The sequence below is a fragment of the Bos taurus genome, chromosome 1 (genome assembly GCF_002263795.3).
Source record: "Bos taurus isolate L1 Dominette 01449 registration number 42190680 breed Hereford chromosome 1, ARS-UCD2.0, whole genome shotgun sequence".
Classification (NCBI taxonomy): Eukaryota; Metazoa; Chordata; class Mammalia; order Artiodactyla; family Bovidae; genus Bos; species Bos taurus.
The window spans coordinates 77,287,319-77,312,147 of NC_037328.1; the positions used below are offsets into that span (position 1 = coordinate 77,287,319).

General features: G+C 42.2%; 1 protein-coding gene across 1 annotated transcript in view; it reads left to right on the forward strand.

The window, feature by feature from the left end:
* Positions 1 to 22,258, forward strand: part of P3H2 (prolyl 3-hydroxylase 2) — a 179,382-nt gene extending 157,124 nt beyond the window's left edge. The window contains 7 exon segments of the mRNA NM_001100345.2: positions 1,697 to 1,824; positions 2,615 to 2,710; positions 3,274 to 3,424; positions 4,303 to 4,420; positions 5,597 to 5,672; positions 13,063 to 13,203; positions 21,177 to 22,258. Of these exon segments, the coding sequence (NP_001093815.1) occupies positions 1,697 to 1,824; positions 2,615 to 2,710; positions 3,274 to 3,424; positions 4,303 to 4,420; positions 5,597 to 5,672; positions 13,063 to 13,203; positions 21,177 to 21,269 (803 nt within the window). The 3' untranslated portion in view covers positions 21,270 to 22,258.
* Positions 22,259 to 24,829: the final 2,571 nt, after the last annotated feature.

Here is a 24,829-nt window from a genome sequence, read left to right on the forward strand (position 1 = left end):
CATACCTCAGTGGGTATGGATGCAGTTACTGTCACATTGGCATCTGTTAATAACACTTCAGTGGTCAAAGACTAATAAGAAATGAAGTAGGACAAACTTATGAATAATGTATTAGGACCAGATGAAGGCCAAAATTCCTCATGGTCCAGTAAGATTCCATAGTAGTTTCAACAGAGAAAACTTGTAGTAGGATGAGTCATTACACACCAAAAGCACTCCGAGGAATGCCGGCTCAGAAGAACCTGGGCCAGACTGCTCAGTAGAATATTCATGTGGAACATCGCCTTTTAGTTTCCACAAAATAACATTAGCCATTTTATTAACACTGTTGATTTGAATTTAGCTGGTTTTATGGTCCTGCTTGTATCGAATCTTGTAAATTGGTTTGGATATGATAGTTATATGAGGCTGTAAAAATAAATACTGTACTCATATTTTTATGACTGCAAATCTGAAAGTAAAATCACAGTGCAAATAATTTGTCAGCAGAGATAACCATACATTACTGAAGACTGAGAAACACTGACTCATTATTTTAATATTCCATTAATCATGGGCTGTAGTGACTCTTTTATCCCAACTGGACTAGTAACATTCAGTGCTGTTCCCTAGTTTGACCAATCTAATTTAAAGTCAGAGGGTAGACATCAATTTCAATTGTCTCTTTCTTGTTTGAAACAACTGTGGGACCCCCACCCACCCCCCGTGTCCTCCATGGTAAGCTGCTGCTGTTGACAGACATCAGGTCTTTTAGGAGTATTATAAAGAAGAGAAAAACAAGTTCTGCTTTCCTGTTCGGTTTTCTGGTTCAAGATGGTTGTACTTTGCTACAGTGGAAGATTTCTTCACCATCAGAGGCTTTGTCCTTCAGTCTTATTCTCTGTAAGGAAAGGACCATGTCAGATCTAGATTTTGTAATTTCACCACATAAAATGTAGCCCCAAAGCACCACATTTTGAAGAGTCTTTGTGGGGCTAATTTTATAAACTCTGTGTGTGTGTGTGTGTGTGTGCATAAAAATAAGTATTCCAAAAGCCAGACCATCTGTAATCAATACGTGGTGGAAATAAGACTGAGAAGGAGTCAGGTGACTTGAGTGTGACTCTCCTGATGTGCATTTACTCCCTGACTTACCTGGTGAAGGCACTGCTCTAGATACTTGTGAAACTGACAGCACAAATATGTCATCAAGGAAATGCTTTTCTTTTTTCTCAAGTGTTTGGTTGTCCTGCTGTCTTTTTTAAAGGTCTTCACCTACCTTGAGGTTTTGTCATCCGATCATTGCACGAGATGTTGTAGCTGAAATAGGAACCGAGAAGCTGTGAAGAAGGGAAGGGCCATCTACTGAGAGAATTCTGGAAAAGTCTATGATTTTCTGAGCAGAATCCCATGAGATGCCCAGTCTGTTTTGCAGAATCTTCCCTGGAATCAAGTGAAAAAATAGAAACTCCTATACAAATATAATAATACGTATTAATTATGACATCGTGGAGAAACCTGCTAGCCAGACATCTCCCTTTTTCTTGAATCTATATTGACTTCTAGAGCTTCCCAGTGTGTGGTTCTGCCTTTGCATTCCTCAGTATTAGTGAGGAAGCCAACTCTCCTGAACTGCACGTTGAAAGCTGCTGGGTGTTCCAGCTTTCCCAGCTTAGGGACAGAGATAACAAGGACAGCCATGTGTTTGTCTCTGCAGGTGGCCCTCTGCTGTATGAGAACATCACGTTTGTCTACAACTCAGAGCAGCTGAACGGGACTCAGCGTGTCCTCCTGGATAACGTCCTGTCGGAGGAGCAATGCCGGGAGCTGCACAGCGTGGCCAGTGTGAGGACCGGAAGCCTGATGCTGAGCTGGCCTGGCCTCAGCCTAGGAGTGCTTTGATCCTGGGCTTACTTGAAGCCAGGGAACCAGGCCTGAAATACCACTTTCCAAGGACATTGATTGTGGAGGCACTTTCAGAGCCTTTGGGTTGGGTCATTGTAGTTTTGTCCAGATCTGGACGTGGCTGTTGGGTCTGGAAGAGCTAGAGGCTTAATTCCTAGGACTTCAGTATCCAGCATGTGTCCTGCTATGATATGAAGTCATTGGGGAAATGTCTTTATATTTGACAGAAATTAATCAATATATTGGGTTTCCCAAGTGGCATTAGTGGTAAAGAACCTGCATTTCAATGCAAGAGATGTAAGAGAGGATGTTTTGATCCCTGGGTCAGGACAATCCCCTGGAGGAGGGCATGGCAACCCACTTCAGTATTCTTGCCTGGAGAATCCCATGGACAGAGAAGTCTGGCAGGCTACAGTCCATAGGGTCTCGCAGAGCCAGACACAAATGAAACGACTTAGCACAGCACAGCACAGTCAATATATTAATTATTTATATTCTAGCTATTTCTACAGCATATGGTGGTGGCATCTGATAATACAAATGTGGGGTGAAAGTTAAGTAAATTTCCCTCTTTTGATCGGAAGAATTACTGATACCAGAATCCTGGAATAAAATGGGGATGGTTCTGACTATTGACTTGGGTTCTCAGTTTTCTGGCAATCAAGGCAGTAAGGGGGTTGTGATGAATCCATAATCATCATTAATAGAGCATCTTGTATTTTGCTTCCAGGGGATCATGCTCGTTGGTGATGGATACAGAGGAAAAACTTCACCCCATACACCCAATGAAAAGTTCGAAGGTGCAACTGTCCTGAAAGCACTCAAAGTAAAGACTTAAACTCTTTTGGATTTAAATTCCCAAGTGTTAATGCAAGATCTTCTAGAAATGCCAGATTCAGGGAAGGGAAGGGTTTAGGATACAGACCTATCAGGTTGTTGAAGGGAGCAAGTATGAAATGACACCTTCATTGTTTCTAATCATTCATTTATCAATCTATTCAGTTATCAACTTACCAAACTCTATAATTTCCTAAGTTTGCATCTGACAAATAATATACAATACCCTTGTCCTCAAGGAGCTCAAGGTACAATGGTGAAAACATACTCAAGTTATCATTCTGTACTGCTAGAAATGTTTTTAGAAAGGAGTGATGGAAGTGTTCTGAGAGAAAAGAGGGTGATTAGCTTTTAAATTCCCCTCTGTGATTAGGCTTCTTTCAAGGGCTCATTTTCCTAACCCAAACCCACAAGTCTGTCGTAGTATTCCCACAAGCCAACAGAGAGCTGAGCATCCTATATTGGCTTAATGATTTCCTCAATAATTGGCGTCTGATGTCCTCAAGCCCTCCAATCAACCCAGTGGTTTCTAACATTCTTCCTTTTCTTCAGTTTGGTTATGAAGGCCGAGTCCCCCTGAAGAGTGCCCGTCTGTTTTATGACATCAGCGAGAAGGCTCGAAAGATTGTAGAATCCTATTTCATGCTGAACTCAACCCTGTATTTTTCCTATACGCACATGGTCTGCCGCACAGCCCTGTCTGGTGAGATCTCAGAGTCTGAACTTGTTCCCGTTTACTCTCTGTGAAATGAGAAAGAAAACAATGTGGAACAAAGCTCTAGGAATGTGTCAGACTTGATACAGAAGAGTTCTACATTTTTAAAACAAAAAAAGCTTACTCATTCTGATTTTTCCCTTCCCTCTTTTTCTACTTTGCTCTTCCCTAAACTATTAGAAGGCCATCACTCTGCCTGTGTTCCTTTCCAAATCCATTGCTTCTGCTTGTTTCAATAGCATTTAAAAAAAAAAAAAAACTTTTCTGCTCTAGGTTTCCCTTTTCAGGGTTTCAGAACCTGGAAATTACAGTCCCCATTATGTCCACAAGCATTGAGGGGAAGTGCTTGGAAGACAAAGGAAACATTAAAAGAAATGTTCTTTAAAAAGACAGAGACCTCCTCACTCCCTGGCATCGCTATTTCTTCTCCACGTCTTCTCTTCAACACCCTCCTAAGGAGGAAGGGGCAAAGACTGTCACATAAGTAGACTTTCCACTTGTGAATTCTCAGCTGCATAAACTCTGTTCTTTTTAACATTGGCATGTTATCCTCAACCTTTTACTGCTGCACACAAAGCACAGCACGTGAAATGCATGGAATTTCCGCATGTATATTTATAGAGAGCTTTCATAGCTGAAGAAGACAGGTGCGACTTGCCTACAGTTTTTTACAACGAGTTCATATCAAATACAGGATCAGAATCACTTGACTGCGCTTGCCCAGTGCTCTTTAGTCTGCTCTGCCTTCTGACTCCTCAAATTTGCAAGGGACATCATCCATAGGAGAAGACAGATAGATTGTCAGCTTTGCTCTTGGAGGTTATGGCACTCCATCTTTCATGCATCCCTGTTCCCTTTTCTGGCAGGTCAACAGGATAGAAGAAATGACCTCAGTCATCCCATCCATGCTGACAACTGCCTGTTGGATCCAGAGGCCAATGAATGCTGGAAGGAGCCTCCTGCTTACACATTCCGGGACTATAGGTACCACCAGCCCCTGCTTCAAAATAAAACTTTTGCCCAATAATTATCAAAACTCCATGGAAATTAGAAAGCTGATCTGTTTTGCTGTCATCACACTCATCTCGATGAAGCAGAGATGCTCAGATAATTTTCTTAAGTAGCTGCCACACCAGAAGTGCCTTCAGCATGTCATATTTTTATGTTAAAAATCCCTGCTCATTTTGTTGCATCCTATTTCACAGAACACCCGTTTTGTTTTCATACCAAAAAGTGAAGTTTATGTTTTTTTTTTTTTTCTCACTTGGCTTTCAGTTAAATATATCCTTGTGGTATATGCATCTCATTTTGAGAACAGAGGAGATGCATTTCAACATGCAGAGGGATCTCATCACGTCATTTACCTATGTCTGCGTCTTGTAAATAAGAAACTGGAAACTCAGGAGAAAAAAATGTATTCTCTTATTGAATGATATTGTACTGTGTAAAGGAAAGCATCAGGAGTTGTAGTCACCATGCATATAATGTGTTCATAACTACACTGTGCTCTATACAAAAACGTTTATTGAGCGCCCCCTACCTGCAAGGCTAGGCTACACCCCTTGGAACTCTGCAGCTGCTTAAGGAAAAATTGCGTCCTTCAGAGTTACTAGCATAAAAGAAAAGAAGAGAGTTTTAGATTCTGTGGGCAACATCGAAGAGCTAGATTAAACCTAGTTAGGTTTTACTTTGGAAAGGGATAAAGGTTTGAAATAAGGTTTGAGGTTTGAGATAAGGTTTGAAATATAACTAAAATTTTAACGTAAGAATGAATAAATACTTCCTATATGGCCCTGGGCTTCCCTTGTGGCTCAGCTGATAAACAATCTACCTGCAAAACGGGAGACTTGGGTTGGATCGCTGGGTTGGAAAGATCCCCTGGAGAAGGGAAAGGCTATTACCCACTCCAGAATTCTGGCCTGGAGAATTCCATGGAGTGGGGTCGCAAAGAGTTGGACACGACTGAGCGACTTCCACTTTCACTTTATATGACCCTACATCTGATCTTACTTTTGAAGTTTAGGAAGGTCAATCATTTTCATCTCTAGTTCAGAGGAAACTTACTAATCAGGCCGGTTGGTTCATGTCCAGTGTCCAGTATTCTGCGGTGATGTCGTGCAGGCATGTGAGAGGACAAATGGTTTCCCTTTCTTCTTACAGTGCTCTCCTATATATGAATGATGACTTTGAAGGAGGAGAATTCATATTCACTGAAATGGACGCCAAGACTGTGACTGTAAGCAAGTCTATTCTTGCAAATTTATCTAGCATTTTTCAGTCTCACTTTTGCCATTTTCCAAGGGCTGCTGGATTTCAAATATTCCTGATCTTGAGAATTCAAGAGGTGAACAGAGATCCAGTAAATTTATACATCATAAAATGTTAGAAATGGAATCATCAATAAAAATCTTCTTGTTCATTTTACATATGGGCGATTTAAAGAATACTTTTTAAGGACCATATAGTTAGTGTTAGAACCAGAATGTAGCTCTTCAGATTCTTTTTCAAGTAATTTGATGGAGACATAAAAACACCTGATTTTAAATCACCCACTACTAGGATAAGTCACGTGTCTCTACAGATTGACTTTCATGTACCCTGGTGTCCTGTGTGCTTAGAGCGAGCATTGGTCATCATACCCATCATTATACAAATTACTATATGCATGTATATATATATATATATGTATATATATATATGTATCAGTTCAGTTCAGTCGCTCAGTCTTGTCCGACCCTTTGCGACCCCATGAATTGCAGCACTCCAGGCCTCCCTGTCCATCACCAACTCCCGGATGCCACCCAAACTTATGTCCATCTAGTCAGTGATGCCATCCAGCCATCTCATCCTCTGTTGTCCCCTTCTCCTCCTGCCCTCAATCCCTCCCAGCATCAGGGTCTTTTCCAATGAGTCAACTCTTCGCATGAGGTGGCCAAAGTACTGGAGTTTCAGCTTCAGCATCAGTCCTTCCAAGGAACACCCAGAACTGATCTCCTTAAGGATGGACTGGTTGGATCTCCTTGCAGTCTAAGGGACTCTCAAGAGTCTTCTCCAACACCACAGTTCAAAAGCATCAATTCTTTGGTGCTCAGCTTTCTTCATAGTCCAACTCTCACATCCATACATGACCACTGGAAAAACCATAGCCTTGACTAGATGGACCTTTGTTGGCAAAGTAATGTCTCTGCTTTTTAATATGCTATCTAGGTTGGTCATCAGAGAAGGCAATGGCAACCCACTCCAGTACTCTTGCCTAGCAAATCTCATGGATGGAGGAGTCTGGTAGGCTGCAGTCCATGGGGTAGCTAGGAATTGGACATGACTGAGCAACTTCACTTTCACTTTCACTAGGTTGGTCATAACTTTCCTTCTAATGAGTAAGCCTCTTTTAATTTCATGGCTGCAATCACCATCTGCAGTGATTTTGGAGCCTAGAAAAATAAAGTCTGACATTGTTTTCACTGTTTCCCCAACTATTTCCCATAAAGTGATGGGACTGGATGCCATGATCTTAATTTCTGAATGTTGAGCTTTAAGCCAACTTTTTACTCTCCTCTTTCACTTTCATCAAGAGGCTCTTTAGTTCTTCTTCACTTTCTGCCATAAGGGTGGTGTCATCTGCATATCTGAGGTTATTGATATTTCTCCTGGCGATCCTGATTCCAGCTTGTGCTTCTTCCAGCCCAGCATTTCTCATGATGTACTCTGCATATAAGTTAAATAAGTAGGGTGACAATATACAGCCTTGACGTACTCCTTTTCCTATTTGGAACCAGTCTGTTGTTCCATGTCCAGTTCTAACTGTTGCTTCCTGACCTGCATATAGGTTTCTCAAGAGGCAGGTCAGGTGGTCTGGTATTCCCATCTCTTTCAGAATTTTCAACAGTTTATTGTTATCCACACAGTTAAAGGCTTATATATATGTGTATGTATGTGTGTGTGTATATATATATATATATTCACATAATTATTGTGGTAAGTAAACCTATACTTGAAACTTGATATATATACATTCACACAGACACATATGTGTTACATGTTCACTCTTTGGATGAGATTCTAAACACATCATCATAGACTAAAAATCAAAAGTTAAAGTCAGCCATGATGTTCCTAAGTAAACTAATGCCTTTGGAAAACCAGCCTACTGAGCACTTATAAACCATATAGCCAGAATCTTTGGTTTTTAAGTCAAACAGCATGTAGAAAACATGCACGGTGAAAAAATAGAATTTCTGATTGAGAAGATAATTGAATTGTAAATAGATTATGACACATTTCTTTCCTCTCTGCAAAGCTAAAATTACTGAAACATGTATGTGATAAACTTCAAGGATTTTCCATTATATAGGCTATTTCCACAATCTTATGTGAGTTTTATGTATTTTCCTTCATATTTGTACTCTTTTCTCAGTATCATTCATGTCATACCAACTGGGGTTTAAGCAGATGATATAAAAAAAATGCATTATCAGATTTAAAGGGAAAACTTATGGGAATTCTGGCTAAAATTGTCCATAAATATTGATATAATTAAGAAAAATATTCCATGTAGTTTAATATACTGTAATTCAAAAGGTCATGGTGCCTCAAACTTTTTTTTTAATTTTGGTAAAAAGCTTAAATTTTAACATGTCAGCATTTTGGTATTTCATGATCTGGGAAATTAAATCAAGACTGGTGATCTGGACTCAGTTTAAATCCTGATACACGACTATCACCTTTTGAAAATCCTCTGTGCAGAACGTATTTGATTTCTGAGCTCTGTTAACAGGTTCAGAAATGCTTACATCTCACCCAATTGGAAAGGGAATCAAACAGGTGGTTGGAAGATTTCTTTGCTTCTACTCCATCTAGTGGCCAAATTTGGAAATGCCCAATGTTTGACAGTAAACCAGCCGGGAATACTAGGCATAAATCGTTAATTTCATGAATCACTAACATATGTGAATTCACCAGTTTCTGAATGCAAGCTCATTGTAATTTTGCGTTTTAAAGATGTGAAATCAGACACTACTCCTCTTTTAGATATTTATATTTTTAAGATAAAGTTGTAACTATACCAAAAGTACTAATTTAAACAATGTTTTGATGAAAAAGTTCCAAGTTGAGAGATATATTTGCCGAAATAAGTTCTACTTTAGATGAATGCATATGCTGGAGTTTAGGGGCGTTTTGTAGCTAATTAAAATTCTGAGGTAACGAGTGCCAATAACAAAGAGAAATGGGTAGTTTTCCTTTTTACCTCTCCCCTCTTTGATTCTGGAGGGAAAATTGATTTATTTCTGGAGCAGGGAAATAACCCAACTTTTGGCTCCATTAAGAAAATTGTTCTAAATTCTTTACTTTCAAAAAATCTGCAATTTCCTTGGCGGTTCAGTGGTTAGGACTCCCTGTCTGGAACTGGGATTTGATACAGAGGAGCCTGGTGGGCTGCAGTCCATGGGGTCGCTAAGAGTAGGACACGACTGAGCGACTTCACTTTCACTTTTCACTTTCATGCATTGGAGAAGGAAATGGCAACCCACTCCAGTGTTTTTGCCTTGAGAATCCCAGGGACCGGGGAGCCTGGCGGGCTGCGGTCTACGGGGTCGCACAGAGTCGGACATGACTGAAGCGACTTAGCAGCAGCAGCAGCAGCAGGGAATTAAGGGGCTTCCCAGGGAGCTAGTGGGAAAGCTACTGGGAGGTGGTAAAGCTCCCTGAGAAATGGGTAAAGCTCAGTTCAACAGTACATGAACCGAGAAGTTCCAGATGTTCAAGCTGTATTTAGAAAAGGCAGAGGAACCAGAGATCAACTTGCTAAATCCGTTGGATCATAGAAAAAGCAAGAGAGTTCCAGAAAAATATCTACTTCTGCTTTATTGACTACTCCAAAACCTTTGACTGTGTGGATCACGAAAAACTGGAAAATTCTGAAAGAGATGGGAATACCAGACCACCTGACGTGCCTCTTGAGAAATCTGTATGCAGGTCAGGAAACAATAGTTAGAACCAGACATGGAACAATGGACTGGTTCCGAATTGGGAAAGAAGTACGTCAAGGCTGTATATTGTAACCCTGGTTATTTAACTTAAATACAGGGTACATCATGCGAAATGCCAGGCTGGATGAAGCATGAGTTGGAATCAAGATTGCTGGGAGAAATATCAATAACCTCAAATATGCAGATGACACCACCCTTATAGCAGAGAGCAAAGCGGAACTAAAGAGCCTCTTGATGAAAGTAAAAGAGGAGAGGGAAAAAGCTGGCTTAAAACCCAACATTCAAAAAACAAAGATCATGGCATCCGGTCCCATCACTTCATGGGACATAGATGGGGAAACAGTGGAAATGTGACAGACTTTATTTTCTTGGGCTGTAGAATCACTGAAGATGGTGACTGCAGCCATGAAATAAAAAGACACTTGCTCCTTGAAAGAAAAGCTATGACCAACCTAGACAGCATATTAAAAAGCAGAGACATTTCTCTGCCAACAAAGGTCCATCTAGTCAAAGCTATGGTTTTTCCAGTAGTCACGTATGGATGTGAGAGTAGGACCATAAAGAAAGCTGAGCACCAAAGAAGTGATGCCTTCAAACTGTGGTGTTGGAGAAGACACTTGAGAGTCCCTTAGACAGTGAGGAAATCAAGCCAGTCATTCCTAAAGGAAATCAGTTGTGAATATTCATTGGAAGGACTGATGCTGAAGCCTAAGCTCCAATACCTTGGCCATCTGATGTGAAGAGACAACTCTTTAGGAAAGCCCCTGATGCTGGGAAAGATTGAAGGCAGGAGGAGAAGGGGACGACAGAGGATGAGATGGTTGGATGGCATCACCGACTCGATGGACATGAGTTTGACCAAGCTCCAGGAGTTGGTGATGAAAAGGGAAGCCTGGCATGCTGGAGTCCATGGGGTTGCAAAGAATTGAACACAACAGAGCAAGAGAACTGAACTAAGTGGTAAAGAACCCGCCTGCCAATTCAGAAGATGTAAGAGACACGGGTTTGACCCCTGGATAAGGAAGATCCCTTGGAGGAGGGCATGACAACCCACTCCAGTATTGTTGCCTGGAGAATCACATGAACATAGGAGCCTGGCAGGCTACAGTCCATAGGGTTGCAAATAAGCACAACTGAAGTGACTTAGCAGCATGCACGTACAAGTAACTAATCCTGCAAGCTGTGTGGTGTAGCCAAAAAACATTAGAAGAAAAATCTGGAAGTTGTGTAAATACTGGATGGTGGCTTAAGATTTACATTTATTCAAGACAAATACAGCACAGAGCCTTCTCTGACTTTAATCATCAGTTAGATATAAAGCAAAAGGAACTTTCTTTTATCATACTTGGAAAAAACATGGATTATTTTCAACAGCAGTATATTTGTGAAACACAATTATTTAGGAATTTTAGTTTCTCTGTGCAAGTTTGAAAAAGATAAAATCTAATGAGTTCCATTTGCTTCATGAAAAACTAAACTCAGTGAGGCTGTGTTCCAAAAGTGTGTTTATAATCATTTAGCTAAACTTCAGAATACATTTTCTCATAGAAGCCACATTATCAGTGGAACTTGTTTATTTCTTCACATACCTGATTTATGACAGGTCATTCTCTCCATGTGATGAGGTTAGTCCTTTGTCACCCCACGCACCTATAACCAATGCCAATGGCTTCAAGCAATTGACAGCTTCTTCTCCTAAGCTTTCCCGGAGTCCTTCATGTGTAAACATACTTTCAATTCTTCCATCAGAGACAAAGCATTAAGTTGTCCCCATGCCCTCTCTTTAGAACTGTAAGATGCTGATGCCAAGACTCTATAATCACACAGAAGCAATAGCAACCACATGTGGATAAGTGAGTCCTGACCAGCACCAGGGGATGAGCAGCTCAGAAAACTTAAAAGTAGATCCTAAAGTCATGTATATAGGAAGGCTTTCCTGTCCTGCCTCATTTGCTTCAAGTATCAGTGATTTTGCTGTATCTATGTAGGAATTCCTCCTCCAGAAACACAAAATCAGATTGATACTAAAGGCACCAGTAACTAGGAAACTCTAAATTTACATCAGAAAGTTACTTTGACTTTGATAAAGCTGATTAAGAAAAACGACTCTCTCTAGCAAAGACAAATCACTCCTCAATTATTGAGAATAGAGAAGTAACCAGAAAAGTGACTGTTTTTTCCTGCTCTTCCCTTTCACACACACACACACACACACACACACACACACACACACACACCTGGGTCTCAGGATTTTTCACTTCTCCACTTACTTTTGACCTTCCACTTGTTGGCACACAGTCTGGGAGTACTTAAGTTAGTTAACATTCAAGAATTTCAGGAAATTTTCCAAGTATTATTCCTGAAGCTGCCGGTGAGAAAACTTTGCCATTGAATTTTATGGTGAAGGGAACCAAAGGTTCTTCTATGGGCATCTATCAACTCAAGTCAATTCAGAAAATAGCTAATTAGAATGGGTCCATCTTATCAAATAGTCCAACAATTGGTACCACTTTCCTGCTTTTATTTCTAAGCTGTACTATGGAATAAGTCTGGTTTCTATGTTTCTCAAGAAAGAAAAATGAACTCTGCTTAGATCAGACACTTTAAACATGAAAGCAAGACCCCTAAAATCCCATTACTTTAGCTTATTTAGTTTAGGGAGCCTGTTTGCTTGATCTAAGCAGTGCTTCTTTCCCTTATACCTTGTTCTCCCTAATCAACTCCACCTGAGCCATGCACAAGCTTGGAAGGACTGTGCCAATCATTTCCGAGCCCTAGAGGCTATGGAATGGGTCACCCAAAGGAGTGATGTGTTCTCATCACTAGGGGTATAAAAGTATTGGCTGAGGACTCCAGGGCAGGAATATTGTAACAGGAATTAAAATAGCAACTAAGATTAGACTTGAATTTTTAAAACTTTTTATTTTGAAAAATCCACAAACATGAATGCACCATTAAGGAATTAGAAAGGGTGCATCACTACCTAGGCTTTCCAGCCGACACAGTGGTAAAGAATCTGCCTGCCAATGCAGGAGACACAGGAGATGCAGGTTCCATCCCTGGGTCCAGAAGATCCCCTGGAGGAAGAATGGCAACCTGTTCCAGTATTCTTATCTGGAAAAGTCTATGGACAGAGGAGCCTGGTGGGCTACAATCCCTGGGGTTGCAAAGAGTCAAACACAACTGAGCATACACACCACTACCTAGATCAATTGTAATAATTACCAGCACCCCAGATTTCCCCATGATTTGTTTTTGTCATTCCACAAATATTAAATGTATATTTACTTAGGCTGTGCTGGTACTAAAATTAGAGAGATGAATTAAAAGAGAAAGCCTTTGCTGTCAAGGCGTTTGCCAGCCACCAACACAGCACGTATTGAACAGTTACCACGTGCCATGGACTGTGATGACCATTTTACCTGATAACTTTATTTCCTGAATTAGGTATTATTTTGACTTTATCTTTGTCTTATAGATCAGGAAGTTGGAAACAGTCTATGTCTTCTTCAGCCCCAGGATTCCATTGTTCTTTGACAAAACTTGACTCAAGTAATTGAGTAGAAGGATAGAGAAGGGGGGTTGTAGGAATGTTCACAGTATTCAAATTGAGAGTCATATTTTCACTTTCTTTCTCAGGCCTCTATAAAACCAAAGTGTGGGCGCATGATCAGCTTCTCGTCTGGAGGAGAGAACCCACATGGGGTGAAGGCAGTCACCAAGGGCCAGAGGTGTGCTGTGGCTCTGTGGTTTACCTTGGACCCACTTTATAGAGAATTGGTGAGTTTCTGACCCCTCGCCCTCAGAAAGTCAATGAGACACCCTATAGAACTGCTTCACGAACTAATTGATCTGAAAATTCTTATGAGCTGATTCATAGCCCTTCAGCAATCTTAGAGATCATGGGGGAAAAAACTTTTACAGAATCCTTTCTGTCTGCTTTCCAGTACTGGCCCTGTTTTCCAAGCAAGAACAAATCAGATCCATGACTTAGCAATTACACATCTGATTTTTGCACTGTAAGTTTTAGGAAAAGGGGCTAAGAATGCAGCTCTTGATCAGATGGGTTTTTATAAGTGAATGTTTGCAGAAATAGACATCTCAGTGATATTCAGCACTCTCCTAAATTAGTCCGGAGCTTATTAACAAATTGTAGCATCCGGAAAGAGCAATCATTTTCCACTGGTCACCTGAAGACTGATTTGTTGTCTCAACAAATCCTTAAAAAGTTCACTGAATCATTCATGAAACACTTATCAAAGACAATGAGGGGACATGAACATTTATTATTTACTACTATTAAGTTAAATATTAAAATATTTTTATTGTCTTAGAAGTGACTGAGGACAATTAGTCTGGATAAGAGACTATGATCTCACCCTTCTGGATGTTCGGAGCAGAGGTTATAGTGTTTGTAAGTCTGCCCAGGTGACACTCGTGGTAAAGAACCCACCTGCCAATGCAGGAGACATAAGAGACCTGGATTTGATCCCTGGGTTGGGAGGATCCCCTGGTGGAGGGCATAGCAACCCACTCCAGTATTCTTGCCTGGAAAATCTCATGGACAGAAGAGCCTAGTGGGCTATAGGCCATAAGGTCGCAAAGAGTTGGACATGACTGAAATGACTTAGCAGGCACAGCACGTGAAGCTATAGAGGAATGAATTAAATCCTATAGATACAGCCCCTGGGAGGAATATCTAGGCTCAACATAAGGAATAACTTTCAAACCAACTCCACCATTTGGTAGAATTCTCTTCTTTGGAAGCACAGAGTTACTTGTCACTGGATGACTCTAATCATAGCCTCAGCAACTTCTTGGCATGGAAAGCTGAGCCTGAACCTGAATCTTCATGGCAGGGGCTAAACCAAGTGACTGCAAAGTCTCCTCCAGCCTTGAGTCTTAATGAAGCTATGAAATTCTAGTCTTTAAACCGGCATGCGAACCAGTTTTCCTCTTTAGATCCCTAAATTGGATCCAATTGCATCAGAAACAGTTTAAAATGAATTTCTCTTTCTTATATACTACTTTTGCCATCCAAACCTAACTCAGTTTTTAGGCCTCATTTCTAAACATTCTGTCACATGTTTCACAAATGTTTATAAAAGATCTACTGTGTGCTTGGAAAACTACACTAGGTGGGCATTGGGGGTACATGATTGAACAAGGCAGAGCTTTGACCACAAGGAGCTTGGAGAGGCCACAGGAAACTGATGGGGAGAAAACAGCATCTGCATTTGTAGGGAGATATCAAAGGAGACTTACTTACACAGAAAGTGTTGGTCGCTCAGTTGTGCCCAGCTCTTTGCAACCCCATGGATGGCAGCCCACCAGGCCTCTGTCCATGGGATTTTCCAGGCAAGGATGCTGCTGCTGCTGCTGCTGCTAAGTTGCTTCAGTCGTGTCCGACTCTGTGCGACCCCATAGACGGCAGCCCACCAGGCTCCCCCGTCCATGGGATTCTCCAGGCAAGAACACCGGAGTGGGTTGGGATACTGGAGTGCTATTTTCCTTTCCTTCTCCAGGATTGTTAGCATCGGGCAACCATAAAAGAGCAGAGGATGGCAGCTGGGCACAAAAGAGAGAAAGAACAGTCCTGACAGAGGGAGCAGGGCAGGGAGAAATCTGAAAACATCACAAGGGACTGAGTAGTCGCCTTTACATTTAATTCCTCTCTCCTCTTGCCTCCCCACGGCCAGAATCCCAGTGTTCCCCACATCACCCCTTCTTGACTAAAGAATCTAGGTACATGAGTACACAGTGGAGATAACAACATTGTTGGAGAATTGTCTCTTGTTTTTTTTTTTATATAAATTTATTTATTTTAATTGGAGGCTAATTACATTACAATATTGTATTGGTAGTGTTAAACATTTAATCAGTTTTATTATTCAGTATCTCAGCCTTTCCTTCAAGATATTTGTTTCTATCAAAATAAGCTCTCTCTCTGTCTCTCTCTCTCTCACTCACACACACACACACACACACACAAATAACACAAAGTTCTCTTTTTTCCTTCCTAACATGGAAAGTACTAGGGAAAATCCTCCAGTCTCTAGGCTGTGGCGACATCTAGTGGTCACAGAAGAAAATGACCAAAGCTTCTGTGACAGCTACCAGGAAAATCTTGCCTATGACATGATTCCCAGACTTTGCTCCACAATGTAGTCAATTGGGGATCTTTACAAACTATTGACATTTAGTTTATTGACACTATTGACATTAATGGCCCCAACATTTAAAAATCCTGGATTTACTAATTTAGGTGTAGGAAGTTTTAAAAGTTCCCCAGATGATTTCAATGTGTAACAAAGTTTGAAAGTCCCTGAGTTGTTGAGTCACTCAGTCGTGTCTGATACTTTGCGACCCCGTGGACTGCAGCATGCCAGACTTCCCTGTCCATTACCATCTCCTGGAGTTTGCTCAAACTCATGTCCATCAAGTTGGTGATGCCATCCAACCATCTCATCCTCTTGTCCCCTTCTCCTCCTACTTCAATCTTTCCCAGCATCAGGGTCTTTTCAAATGAGTTGTCTCTTCACATCAGGTGGTCAAAGTACTGGAGCTTCAGCTTCAGCATCAGTCCTTCCAATGAATATTCAGGGGTGATCTCCTTTAGAATTGATTGGTTTGATCTCCTTGCAGTCCAGGGGGCTCTCAAGAGACTTTTCCAGTACCACAGTGCGAAGGCATCAATTCTCTGGCACTCAGCCTTTTTCATTGTCCGGCTCTCACAGCCTTACATGACTACTGGAAAAATCATAACTTTGACCATATGGACCTTTGTCGGCAAAGTAATATCTCTGCTTTGTCATATACTGTCTAGGTTTGTCATTGCTTTTCTCCCAAGGAGCAAGAACCTTTTCATTTCATGGCAGCAGTCACCATCTGCAGTGATTTTGGAGCCCAAGAAAACAAAGTCTGTCTGTTTCTATTGTTTCCCCATCTATTTGCCATGAAGTGATGGGACCGGATGTCATCCTCTTCGTTTATTTGAATGTTGGGTTTTAAGCCAGCTTTTTCACTGTCCTCTTTCACCTTCTCAAGAGGCTCTTTAATTCCTCTTCACTTTCTGCCATAAGGGTGGTGTCACCTGCATCTCTGAAGTTCTTGATATTTCTCCCCAAAATCTTGATTCCAGCTTGTGCTTCATCCAGCCTGGCTTTTTGCATGATGTGTTCTGCATATAAGTTAAATAAGCAGGATGACAACATACAGCCTTGATGTACTCCTTTCCCAATTTTGAACCAGGAATTAAGCACCTCCTTTCAGGTTAAATCCCTGAGCAAAGAAAGCCTGCCTTTCAAGATGTCATCAGAGCTGGCAGATGTACATGCTCATTAGAGTTTACTTTAAAGGCATTACATTCTCAAGGAGTATTAAGCATCATAAATTCTTAAGGATGCCCAACATTAGAAGCTTTGATTCCTTGTTAGACAGTTCCATCTCTCTTTTAAACTTCTTTTCTTTCAAGAGAGACAAAATTGCAACAGTCTCTTGTGTGGTCAGATCGGAGCATTTTGTATCTACATCAATTTGCTAATCAACGAGGTGTTTTCCCTGCATTAATAAAGCAGTACTCATGTAGGGGCTTCGCTAGTGGCTCAGAAGTTAAGTATCTGCCTACAATGCAGGAGACACAGGAGATGCAGTTTCAATCCCTGGGTTGGGAAGACCCCATGGAGGAGGAAATGGCAACCCACTCCAGTATTCTTGCCTGGGAAATCCCATGGACAGAGAAGCCTGGCAGTCTATAGTCCATGGGGTCGCAAAGAGTCGGACACGACTGAGCATGCACACACACACTCACGTGTTTTATTTGGACATTATGACAACTGTTTAGTTTTCTGTTATTTAGTATATCTGGTCCTTGTCAACATTACGCTCAATTATAAACTCTTAAATAAAGGGGATTTTATTATCAAGGCATAAAATAATCAAGTTCTTTGTATAACTTACTATGCTGGGAACTGTGCTGGGGACTACCTATAGGAGATACAAATGGGCATAACTTTTATTTTCAGGGAACTTGAAGTCAAAGTGAAGAGACAATACAGGGACCTGAGTAATTAAAACACAAGGCAAAATTCAGCAAGAATTATTAGAGCCAAAAATGCATGGTGTTCATGGGACAGAAAGAGGGAGCCAGCAAAGGTTTCATGGAGGAGATGGCATTTAATAGGAGCCTTAAAGGATGAACACGATTTCTTAAGGGAGAGACATTTTGGCATGTTAGACATCTACCCATGTATTTATTCATCAACTGTTATACTGTGCTGTGCTGTGTTCAGTCACTCAGACATGTCTGACTCTTTGCGACCCTGTGGACTATAGCCCGCCAGGCTTTTGTGTCCATGGGGTTCTCCAGGCAAAAATACTGGAATGGGTTGACATGTCCTCCTCCAGGGGGTCTTCCCAAACCAGGGATAGGACCTGTGTCTCCTGTGTCTCCTGCATCGCAGGCCAATTCTTTACCACTGAGCCATCCTGCTAAATGTTAGTTGCTTTTCTGGGCACAGAAAATAGAGCAGTGCCCCCCAAATGACAAGATCCCCTGTTTTCATGGAGCTTAACTTCTAGTGGAAAAAGACAACACATAAATAAAGAATAAACAGTTGAAGGATTTTCAGGTAGTGAGAGGGTATGTATGGGAAAGAAAATAAGACAACTGATTTTAAAGTAAAAAGGAGGGGGTAGCAAAGTGTGAGAGGCCTCTCCAGCCAAAGAAAGGAAGAAGCCAACAGTGATAAAGGTCTTGGGAGGAGTGTTCCAGGGGAGAAGAGGTTGCAAAGGCCCAAAGATAAGAAGGAGCACAGAATGGTCAAGAAGCAAAGAGAGCCAAGGTGACCAGAACATGGTATGTGAGGTAGAGAATGGGCTGAAAGGAGAACACAGAACAGGCAGCAGTTAGACTTGATGAGTTGTTCAGGAAATATGAATTCTCTTCCAATGTATTCTTTAAAAAGGCATAGAAAAAAATCCGAACAAAATTTTTGACCTGCCCAATGGGAAAGAAGCCATGTCCCTTCCCCTTTCCCCTGCCTCCCCCTATCCTGAGAATTACAGGATAGGAAAGACTGCCGTAGCTAACATATCATAGACCAGCGTCATAGAAAAGAAGGTGAAAAGATGTGGGGGACTGGAGATGTCATTTGGAAGTAGGCCAGCTGGGTCAATGGTGGGGGAGCAGTAAGAGAAACACAGGACGTGATGGAAGCAGTGCTTAAATCCTAGGGACACTCAACCTAGACTAGGATGAGGAAGGCCTTCGCAAAGCGCGGTATCCAGAGATCTCAAGGTAAGTCAGGAAGGTGGAGTGTAAGGCAAGGTGAAAGGAGAAGACAAGGTGAACTGAAGAAGAAAGAGAAGTCCAAGTCCTTACAAGCACATCAAGAAAGGTGGACCCAGAGCGTCCAGCAATGGAACCCATGCAAGGGCTGTGAGCAGTGAGCTGGAAAGGCAAGTGGCCAGGATTCCAGTGCAGAGGGTCCAACAGGAGCGTGTGGGAGGGGATGTGACACAGATCAGTTTGAAAGCTACCACAGCAATTAAGTTAAGAGACAACAGGGTCCTCAAGCAGGAGCGATTTTTCCTGCCGCTGTGCAATTGGCAACATTTAGAGTTTTTTTTCTGGTTGTCACAACTTGGACTTGGTTGCCACTGGCTACCTGCAGTAGGCAGAGCCAGAGATGCTGCTAAATACCCTCAATGCACAGGACACCTCTCCACCCCCCACCAACAAAGAGTTATTATTTGCTCTAAAATGTCAGCAGGGCCACGCTTGAGAAACACTGGCCTAAACTAAGGTAACAGTTCAGTTCAGTTCAGTCGCTCAGTTGTGTCCAACTCTATGACCCCATGGACTGCAGCACACCAGGCCTCCCTGTCCATCACCAGCTCCCAGAGTCTATTCAAACTCATGTCCATCAAGTCAGTGATGCCATCCAGCCATCTCATCCTCTGTCGTCCCCTTCTCCTCCTGCCCTCAATCCCTCCCAGCATCAGGTTCTTTTCCAATGAGTCAGCTCTTCACATCAGGTGGCCAAAGTACTGGAGTTTTTAGCTTCAATATCAGTCCTTCCAATGAACACCCAGGACTGGTCTCCTTTAGGATGGACTGGTTGGATCTCCTTGCAGTCCAAAGGACTCTCAGGAGTCTTCTCCAACACCACAGTTCAAAAGCATCAATTCTTCGGCGCTCAGCTTTCTTCACACTCCAACTCTCACATCCATACATGACTACTGGAAAAACCATAGCCTTGACTAGACGGACCTTTGTTGGCAAAGAAATGTCTCTGCTTTTGAATATGCTATCTAGGTTGGTCATAACTTTCCTTCCAAGGAGTAAGTGTCTTTTAATTTCATGGCTGCAGTCACCATCTGCTGGCAATTTGATCTCTGGTCCCTCTAAGGCAACAGTACGTGCACTGAAAAGAAAGGGTCAGAAACAAGGGGCAGAACAGAGAGGACTCGGTGGTATATCAGATCCAAGAAACTATCATCAGGCTTTGGGGTGAATGTGGAAGTCATGATGGTCTTTACTGAGAGAGGAATTCTGTGAAGAGAACAGAGTAGCTCTGCAGGGGAGAAGCTGTAGAATTCAGCTTGACAACTGAGCTGGAGAACTGAGTTGGAGATGTCTGTGGGACCACAAGTTAGAAATGGAAGTTGCAGTGATTCTGGAGCCCAAAATATAAAGTCTGACAATGTTTCCACTGTTTCCCCATCTATTTCCCATGAAGTGATGGGACCAGATGCCATGATCTTCGTTTTCTGAATGTTGAGCTTTAAGCCAACTTTTTACTCTCCTCTTTCACTTTCATCAAGAGGCTTTTGAGTTTCTCTTCACTTTCTGCCATAAGGGTGGTGTCATCTGCGTATCTGAGGTTATTGATATTTCTCCCAGCAATCTTGATTCCAGCTTGTGCTTCTTCCAGCCCAGTGTTTCTCATGATGTACTCTGCATATACGTTAAATAAGCAGGGTGACAATATACAGCCTTGACGTACTCCTTTTCCTATTTGGAACCAGTCTGTTGTTCTATGTCCAGTTCTAACTGTTGTTTCCTGACCTGCATATAGGTTTCTCAAGAGGCAGGTCAGGTGGTCTGGTATTCCCATCTCTTTCAGATATTTCCACAGTTTATTGTGATCCACATAGTCAAAGGCTTTGGCATAGTCAATAAAGCAGAAATAGATGTTTTTTCTGGAACTCTCTTGCTTTTTCAATGATCCAGCGGATGCTGGCAATTTGATCTCTGGTCCCTCTAAGGCAACAGTACGTGCACTGAAAAGAAAGGGTCAGAAACAAGGGGCAGAACAGAGAGGACTCGGTGGTATATCAGATCCAAGAAACTATCATCAGGCTTTGGGGTGAATGTGGAAGTCGTGATGGTCTTTACTGAGAGAGGAATTCTGTGAAGAGAACAGAGTAGCTCTGCAGGGGAGAAGCTGTAGAATTCAGCTTGACAACTGAGCTGGAGAACTGAGTTGGAGATGTCTGTGGGACCACAAGTTAGAAATGGAAGTTGCAGTTGACTATATAAGATTTCTTGACAAGAGAGTAGTCTTGGAAGGTAATTGCTGAGTATACAGGGAAGTCAGGAGAAGGCACCTGGATAGGGATAGAATGAGGCTACATCTTTAGCTGGATTTAGCATCCATTCATGTACAGATGATACCTGGAAATGTTGGGGGAGCATCTGGCACTGGCATCACTTGTAACAGCAATGTTTATATTGTCTTTTTTTACAGGAGCGAATACAGGCGGATGAAGTGATCGCAATCCTGGATCAAGAACAGCAAGGGAAGCACGAACTGAATATCAATCCCAAAGATGAGCTATAAAAATGAGAAAAAGAGTCTCTATCAAATATTTATTTAAATTGTTAATCTTATGAGAACTTTTTTATTTTTGTACAGAGCCACGGTATAAATTAACAGGTTAATATGAATCAGCAAATCTCCCTTCTGTGCCTAAGGATGCTTTCTTTGCCTCAGTCTGTCTGTCTGTCTTGGTTTTCTCAGCAGATTGTCTTTCAAAGCCCAGTCACCCCTTCCCCACTGTGCGTGCGCATGTGCGCGCGCGCGCGCGCGCGCACACACACACACACACACACACACACACACACACACACACACAGACTTCATTTGCTGCAGATCCTAAAATTCAAGCAGAAAGAATAAGTCCATTCCTGGCGAAACAACAACTCCTATGCATGCCCAGATCTAAAGTTAGAATGTGATCGGACTCAGAAGGCCTTTCTGGCTCTGTGACTTTCAGCCACTGTCTTTCCCAGAGCTGATGGCTGTGACTCTGAAGGGTCCATGGTGAGGTCAGAACTGCTTCAAGTCACTGCCCTGAGGGCCCCCCAGGCTCTGCAAAGGGACAGCTCTGATGAAGACTGTGAGACGGAGGGGTCAGCCTTCCCAGGCCTGGGTGGAGTTTTTGACTCTGGTGTTTTTAGCATAGAGCACCCTTACACTGGAAGCTTTGATTCACCCTCCACTATGTGCTAGTCCAGAAAGGACTGCCCTAGGAGTGTTGTCTTTAAAAAGTGTTTTTCAAGGGTTGAAGTAGAATGGTTCTTCATCCCAGCGATTCTGGAAGAAAATCTTTAATCCCACCTGAATGTGGGCACCATGGCTACACTGCCCGAGAGAAGGATGTTTTGTTCTTCAGGGAGGAAAAATGGATTTCTGGTTGATTCCACTCTTCATCTGAGTGTATTTTGAGCCCCTCCTACCCCTTCCCCCACCTATGGTGCTCTCCAGCTCATGGATTTTAGTGTTTGTATCTGATTTGTTTAATAAAGGGAGGCTTGTTTTAATATCCAGCATTTGTTTTTCTTCTCCCAAATGTTTGGTTTATCTCCAGGTAATCCAAACAGGAGCTTTGGGGACCACCCAGGGATAATATTGGATCATGGTTCATTTTGTTGGCAGGGGCTTGGGGCTGCAAGGAAGGTATGAGCATTCCTTCTGAAGAAACAGGGATGGTTAGCAAAAAGATGTTAATCCAGAGAATATCTGGGGTCCTTGATGCTGGTTCTAAGGAAAATACTACCAAGACAGTGTTTTGCGGGGGTGGGGAATGGGGTTATTCTAGCCGAGAGAGTCTGCTCCACTAAGCCAGGGGAGATCACCTGACTCTTTGATGGGCAGTGGTAGAGGCTGTAGCCCTTAAGAGAACCAACAGATAAAAACATTTTCTAGGGACTTATCTGGTGGTTCGGGGCTAAGACTGCTCCCAATGCAGCAGACCCAAGTTCCATCCCTGGTCAGGGAGCTAGATCCCACATGTTGCAACTAAGATCCTGCACTAAGAGTTCTTCAAGAAAGTCTGCAACATACTGCAGTGAAAATCAAAGATCCCACCCGCTGTAATGAAGACCTGGCACAGCCAAATAAATACTTTTTAAAAATAGCAACAATATATTCAATCATTATTAAAAAATTGATAAAAATCACAGTAACTTTCTGCCATTTATGATCTTGGGTAGTGGTAAGAACATTCATCCTTTGAGACTGAAAAATTGAGTCATAATGATTTGTGTGCCATCTGTTTTTCACCCAACCCTCTGGTTGGGGGAGTGGAAAGAGCATTAGATTATAATCCCATCCCGATCAAATATGCTGTGCTGTGTGACCCGGAGCTAGTCTCATTCCCTTTCTGGGCTTCAGTCTCCTCTGAAAATGACATCATTGCCAGTAATTGTTCCCAGAAACCATCCCTCTTGATCTAAATACAAAACAAAGTCAAAAGAAAACAAACCTAAAACTCTGATTTTAGAAACATTCACAAATACCAAATTTACTTCTACTAACATTTGGAGAATTGTGTATGGGTTCATTGTGTGTGTATGTGATTTTAAAACCCGGAACCTAATTTTAGGTCTGAAATTCCCTAAGCTTTGGAACAGGAGGTTGCTATTTGTCTGCTCCTTTACTGAGAAATGTTTGCTGACGCTCAGATTTGCTAATAGGAGGTTCTGGCCAAGGATCTAATTTCTGTTTTCTGGCAACAAGGCATCAACAAAGAAAACCATCTTTGGCTCAATGCGGTCCTTGCTTCCTGGGTGCTCCCGGTGCTCTGGGAGAGGCCAGGACTCCAGGACCAAGTCTGCCTTTCAGTCCCGCAGGAAGTGAGCAGAGGCCTCAGGAGATGGGCGTCATGGTAAATCCCCATCTTGTACCATCCCTGACAACACAGAGCTGTTATTCCTGTTGTGCAGGCTACCAGGGTTGGGTTCTGTACTTGGGACATCACGTAGACACTCAGGCATTTGTGTTCTAATCTGCCTCACATCAAACCATGCATAATTTCATTCAAATATTAGGGAGTGTCATCAGATGATTTTTTAGAGTACTGAGCTTAGAAATCACTTTCTATGTGATGTCTGGCCCCTTGTGTAGAAGGATGGGAAAGCTCATTAGAATTTCTTAAGTTTTCAGAGCTAAAGGAGGCTGTAGAAATTGCAATTCAATTCTGTCTTTCTGTCTGGGAGGAAACTGAGGCTCAGAAGTTGACAAAATGATTGTGTGGTTGCAGAATTCAAGCAGGAAGAGCTGGGGCTTCTGAATTGACTTGTACGAGAATCCTGGCCCAGGGCAGCATCCTCTAGAAGATGGGTAACTTTTTCTCTTTGGCCAAAGGTGGTACTTGGTCATCAGTCCATGGATGGACCTGTAGTTCAGTTAGGACCTGCAGGACTGTGTTCAGAAGTGATGTCTTTCTCTAATTCCCTTAAAAGTGCTATATGTGCTTGAGACAGCCCAGGCTAAAAGCCCAGTTTTTATGACTCCAAGTCTAGGACTCTTCATCTCTGTCTCACTGGGAACTATCTCACCCTAAGGACTCTCCTGTGTGTAAAACGCCTAAGATATTACAAAGCTTCTGTTTTCTCCTGTATTGTTGGATTGAATGCTCAAGACACAGGACGGGTTCTTACACTAGAAACCCCAGGAAGTGTTTGGAGTCCAGATTATGAGGCCCGTTTGGAAGATGAGGAAACGGAGAGCAGTGAAGTGAAGTCAGAGCCTATGCCCACTGGGCTTAGAGGGTGCAGGTCTGAGGCAGAAGCAGCCTTTTGAACAGGAAGGAAAACAAGTGCCAGCTTGTTTGCTTCCAGGCATGCCTACTCTGAAATAGTACATTCGTGTAAAGAACAGAGTTAGATTTTTATCAAACCTAAACTTTTCCTCCTTTCTTATTTTCCCGTTGATGTGTGAAGGCATATTTCCCCCTTCTCTCCTTGGAGAAGGATTGAATGTGGTTGCAAAATTCAGTGAAACAATACTGGGTGCCGGGCCCTGCTTTCATGATGCTCACCAAAGGGAAGAAGGTTCTAGTCAGGTGCCATTTTCCACCCACTCCAAGGCAGAAAGGATCTGGCATTTCTGTTTCC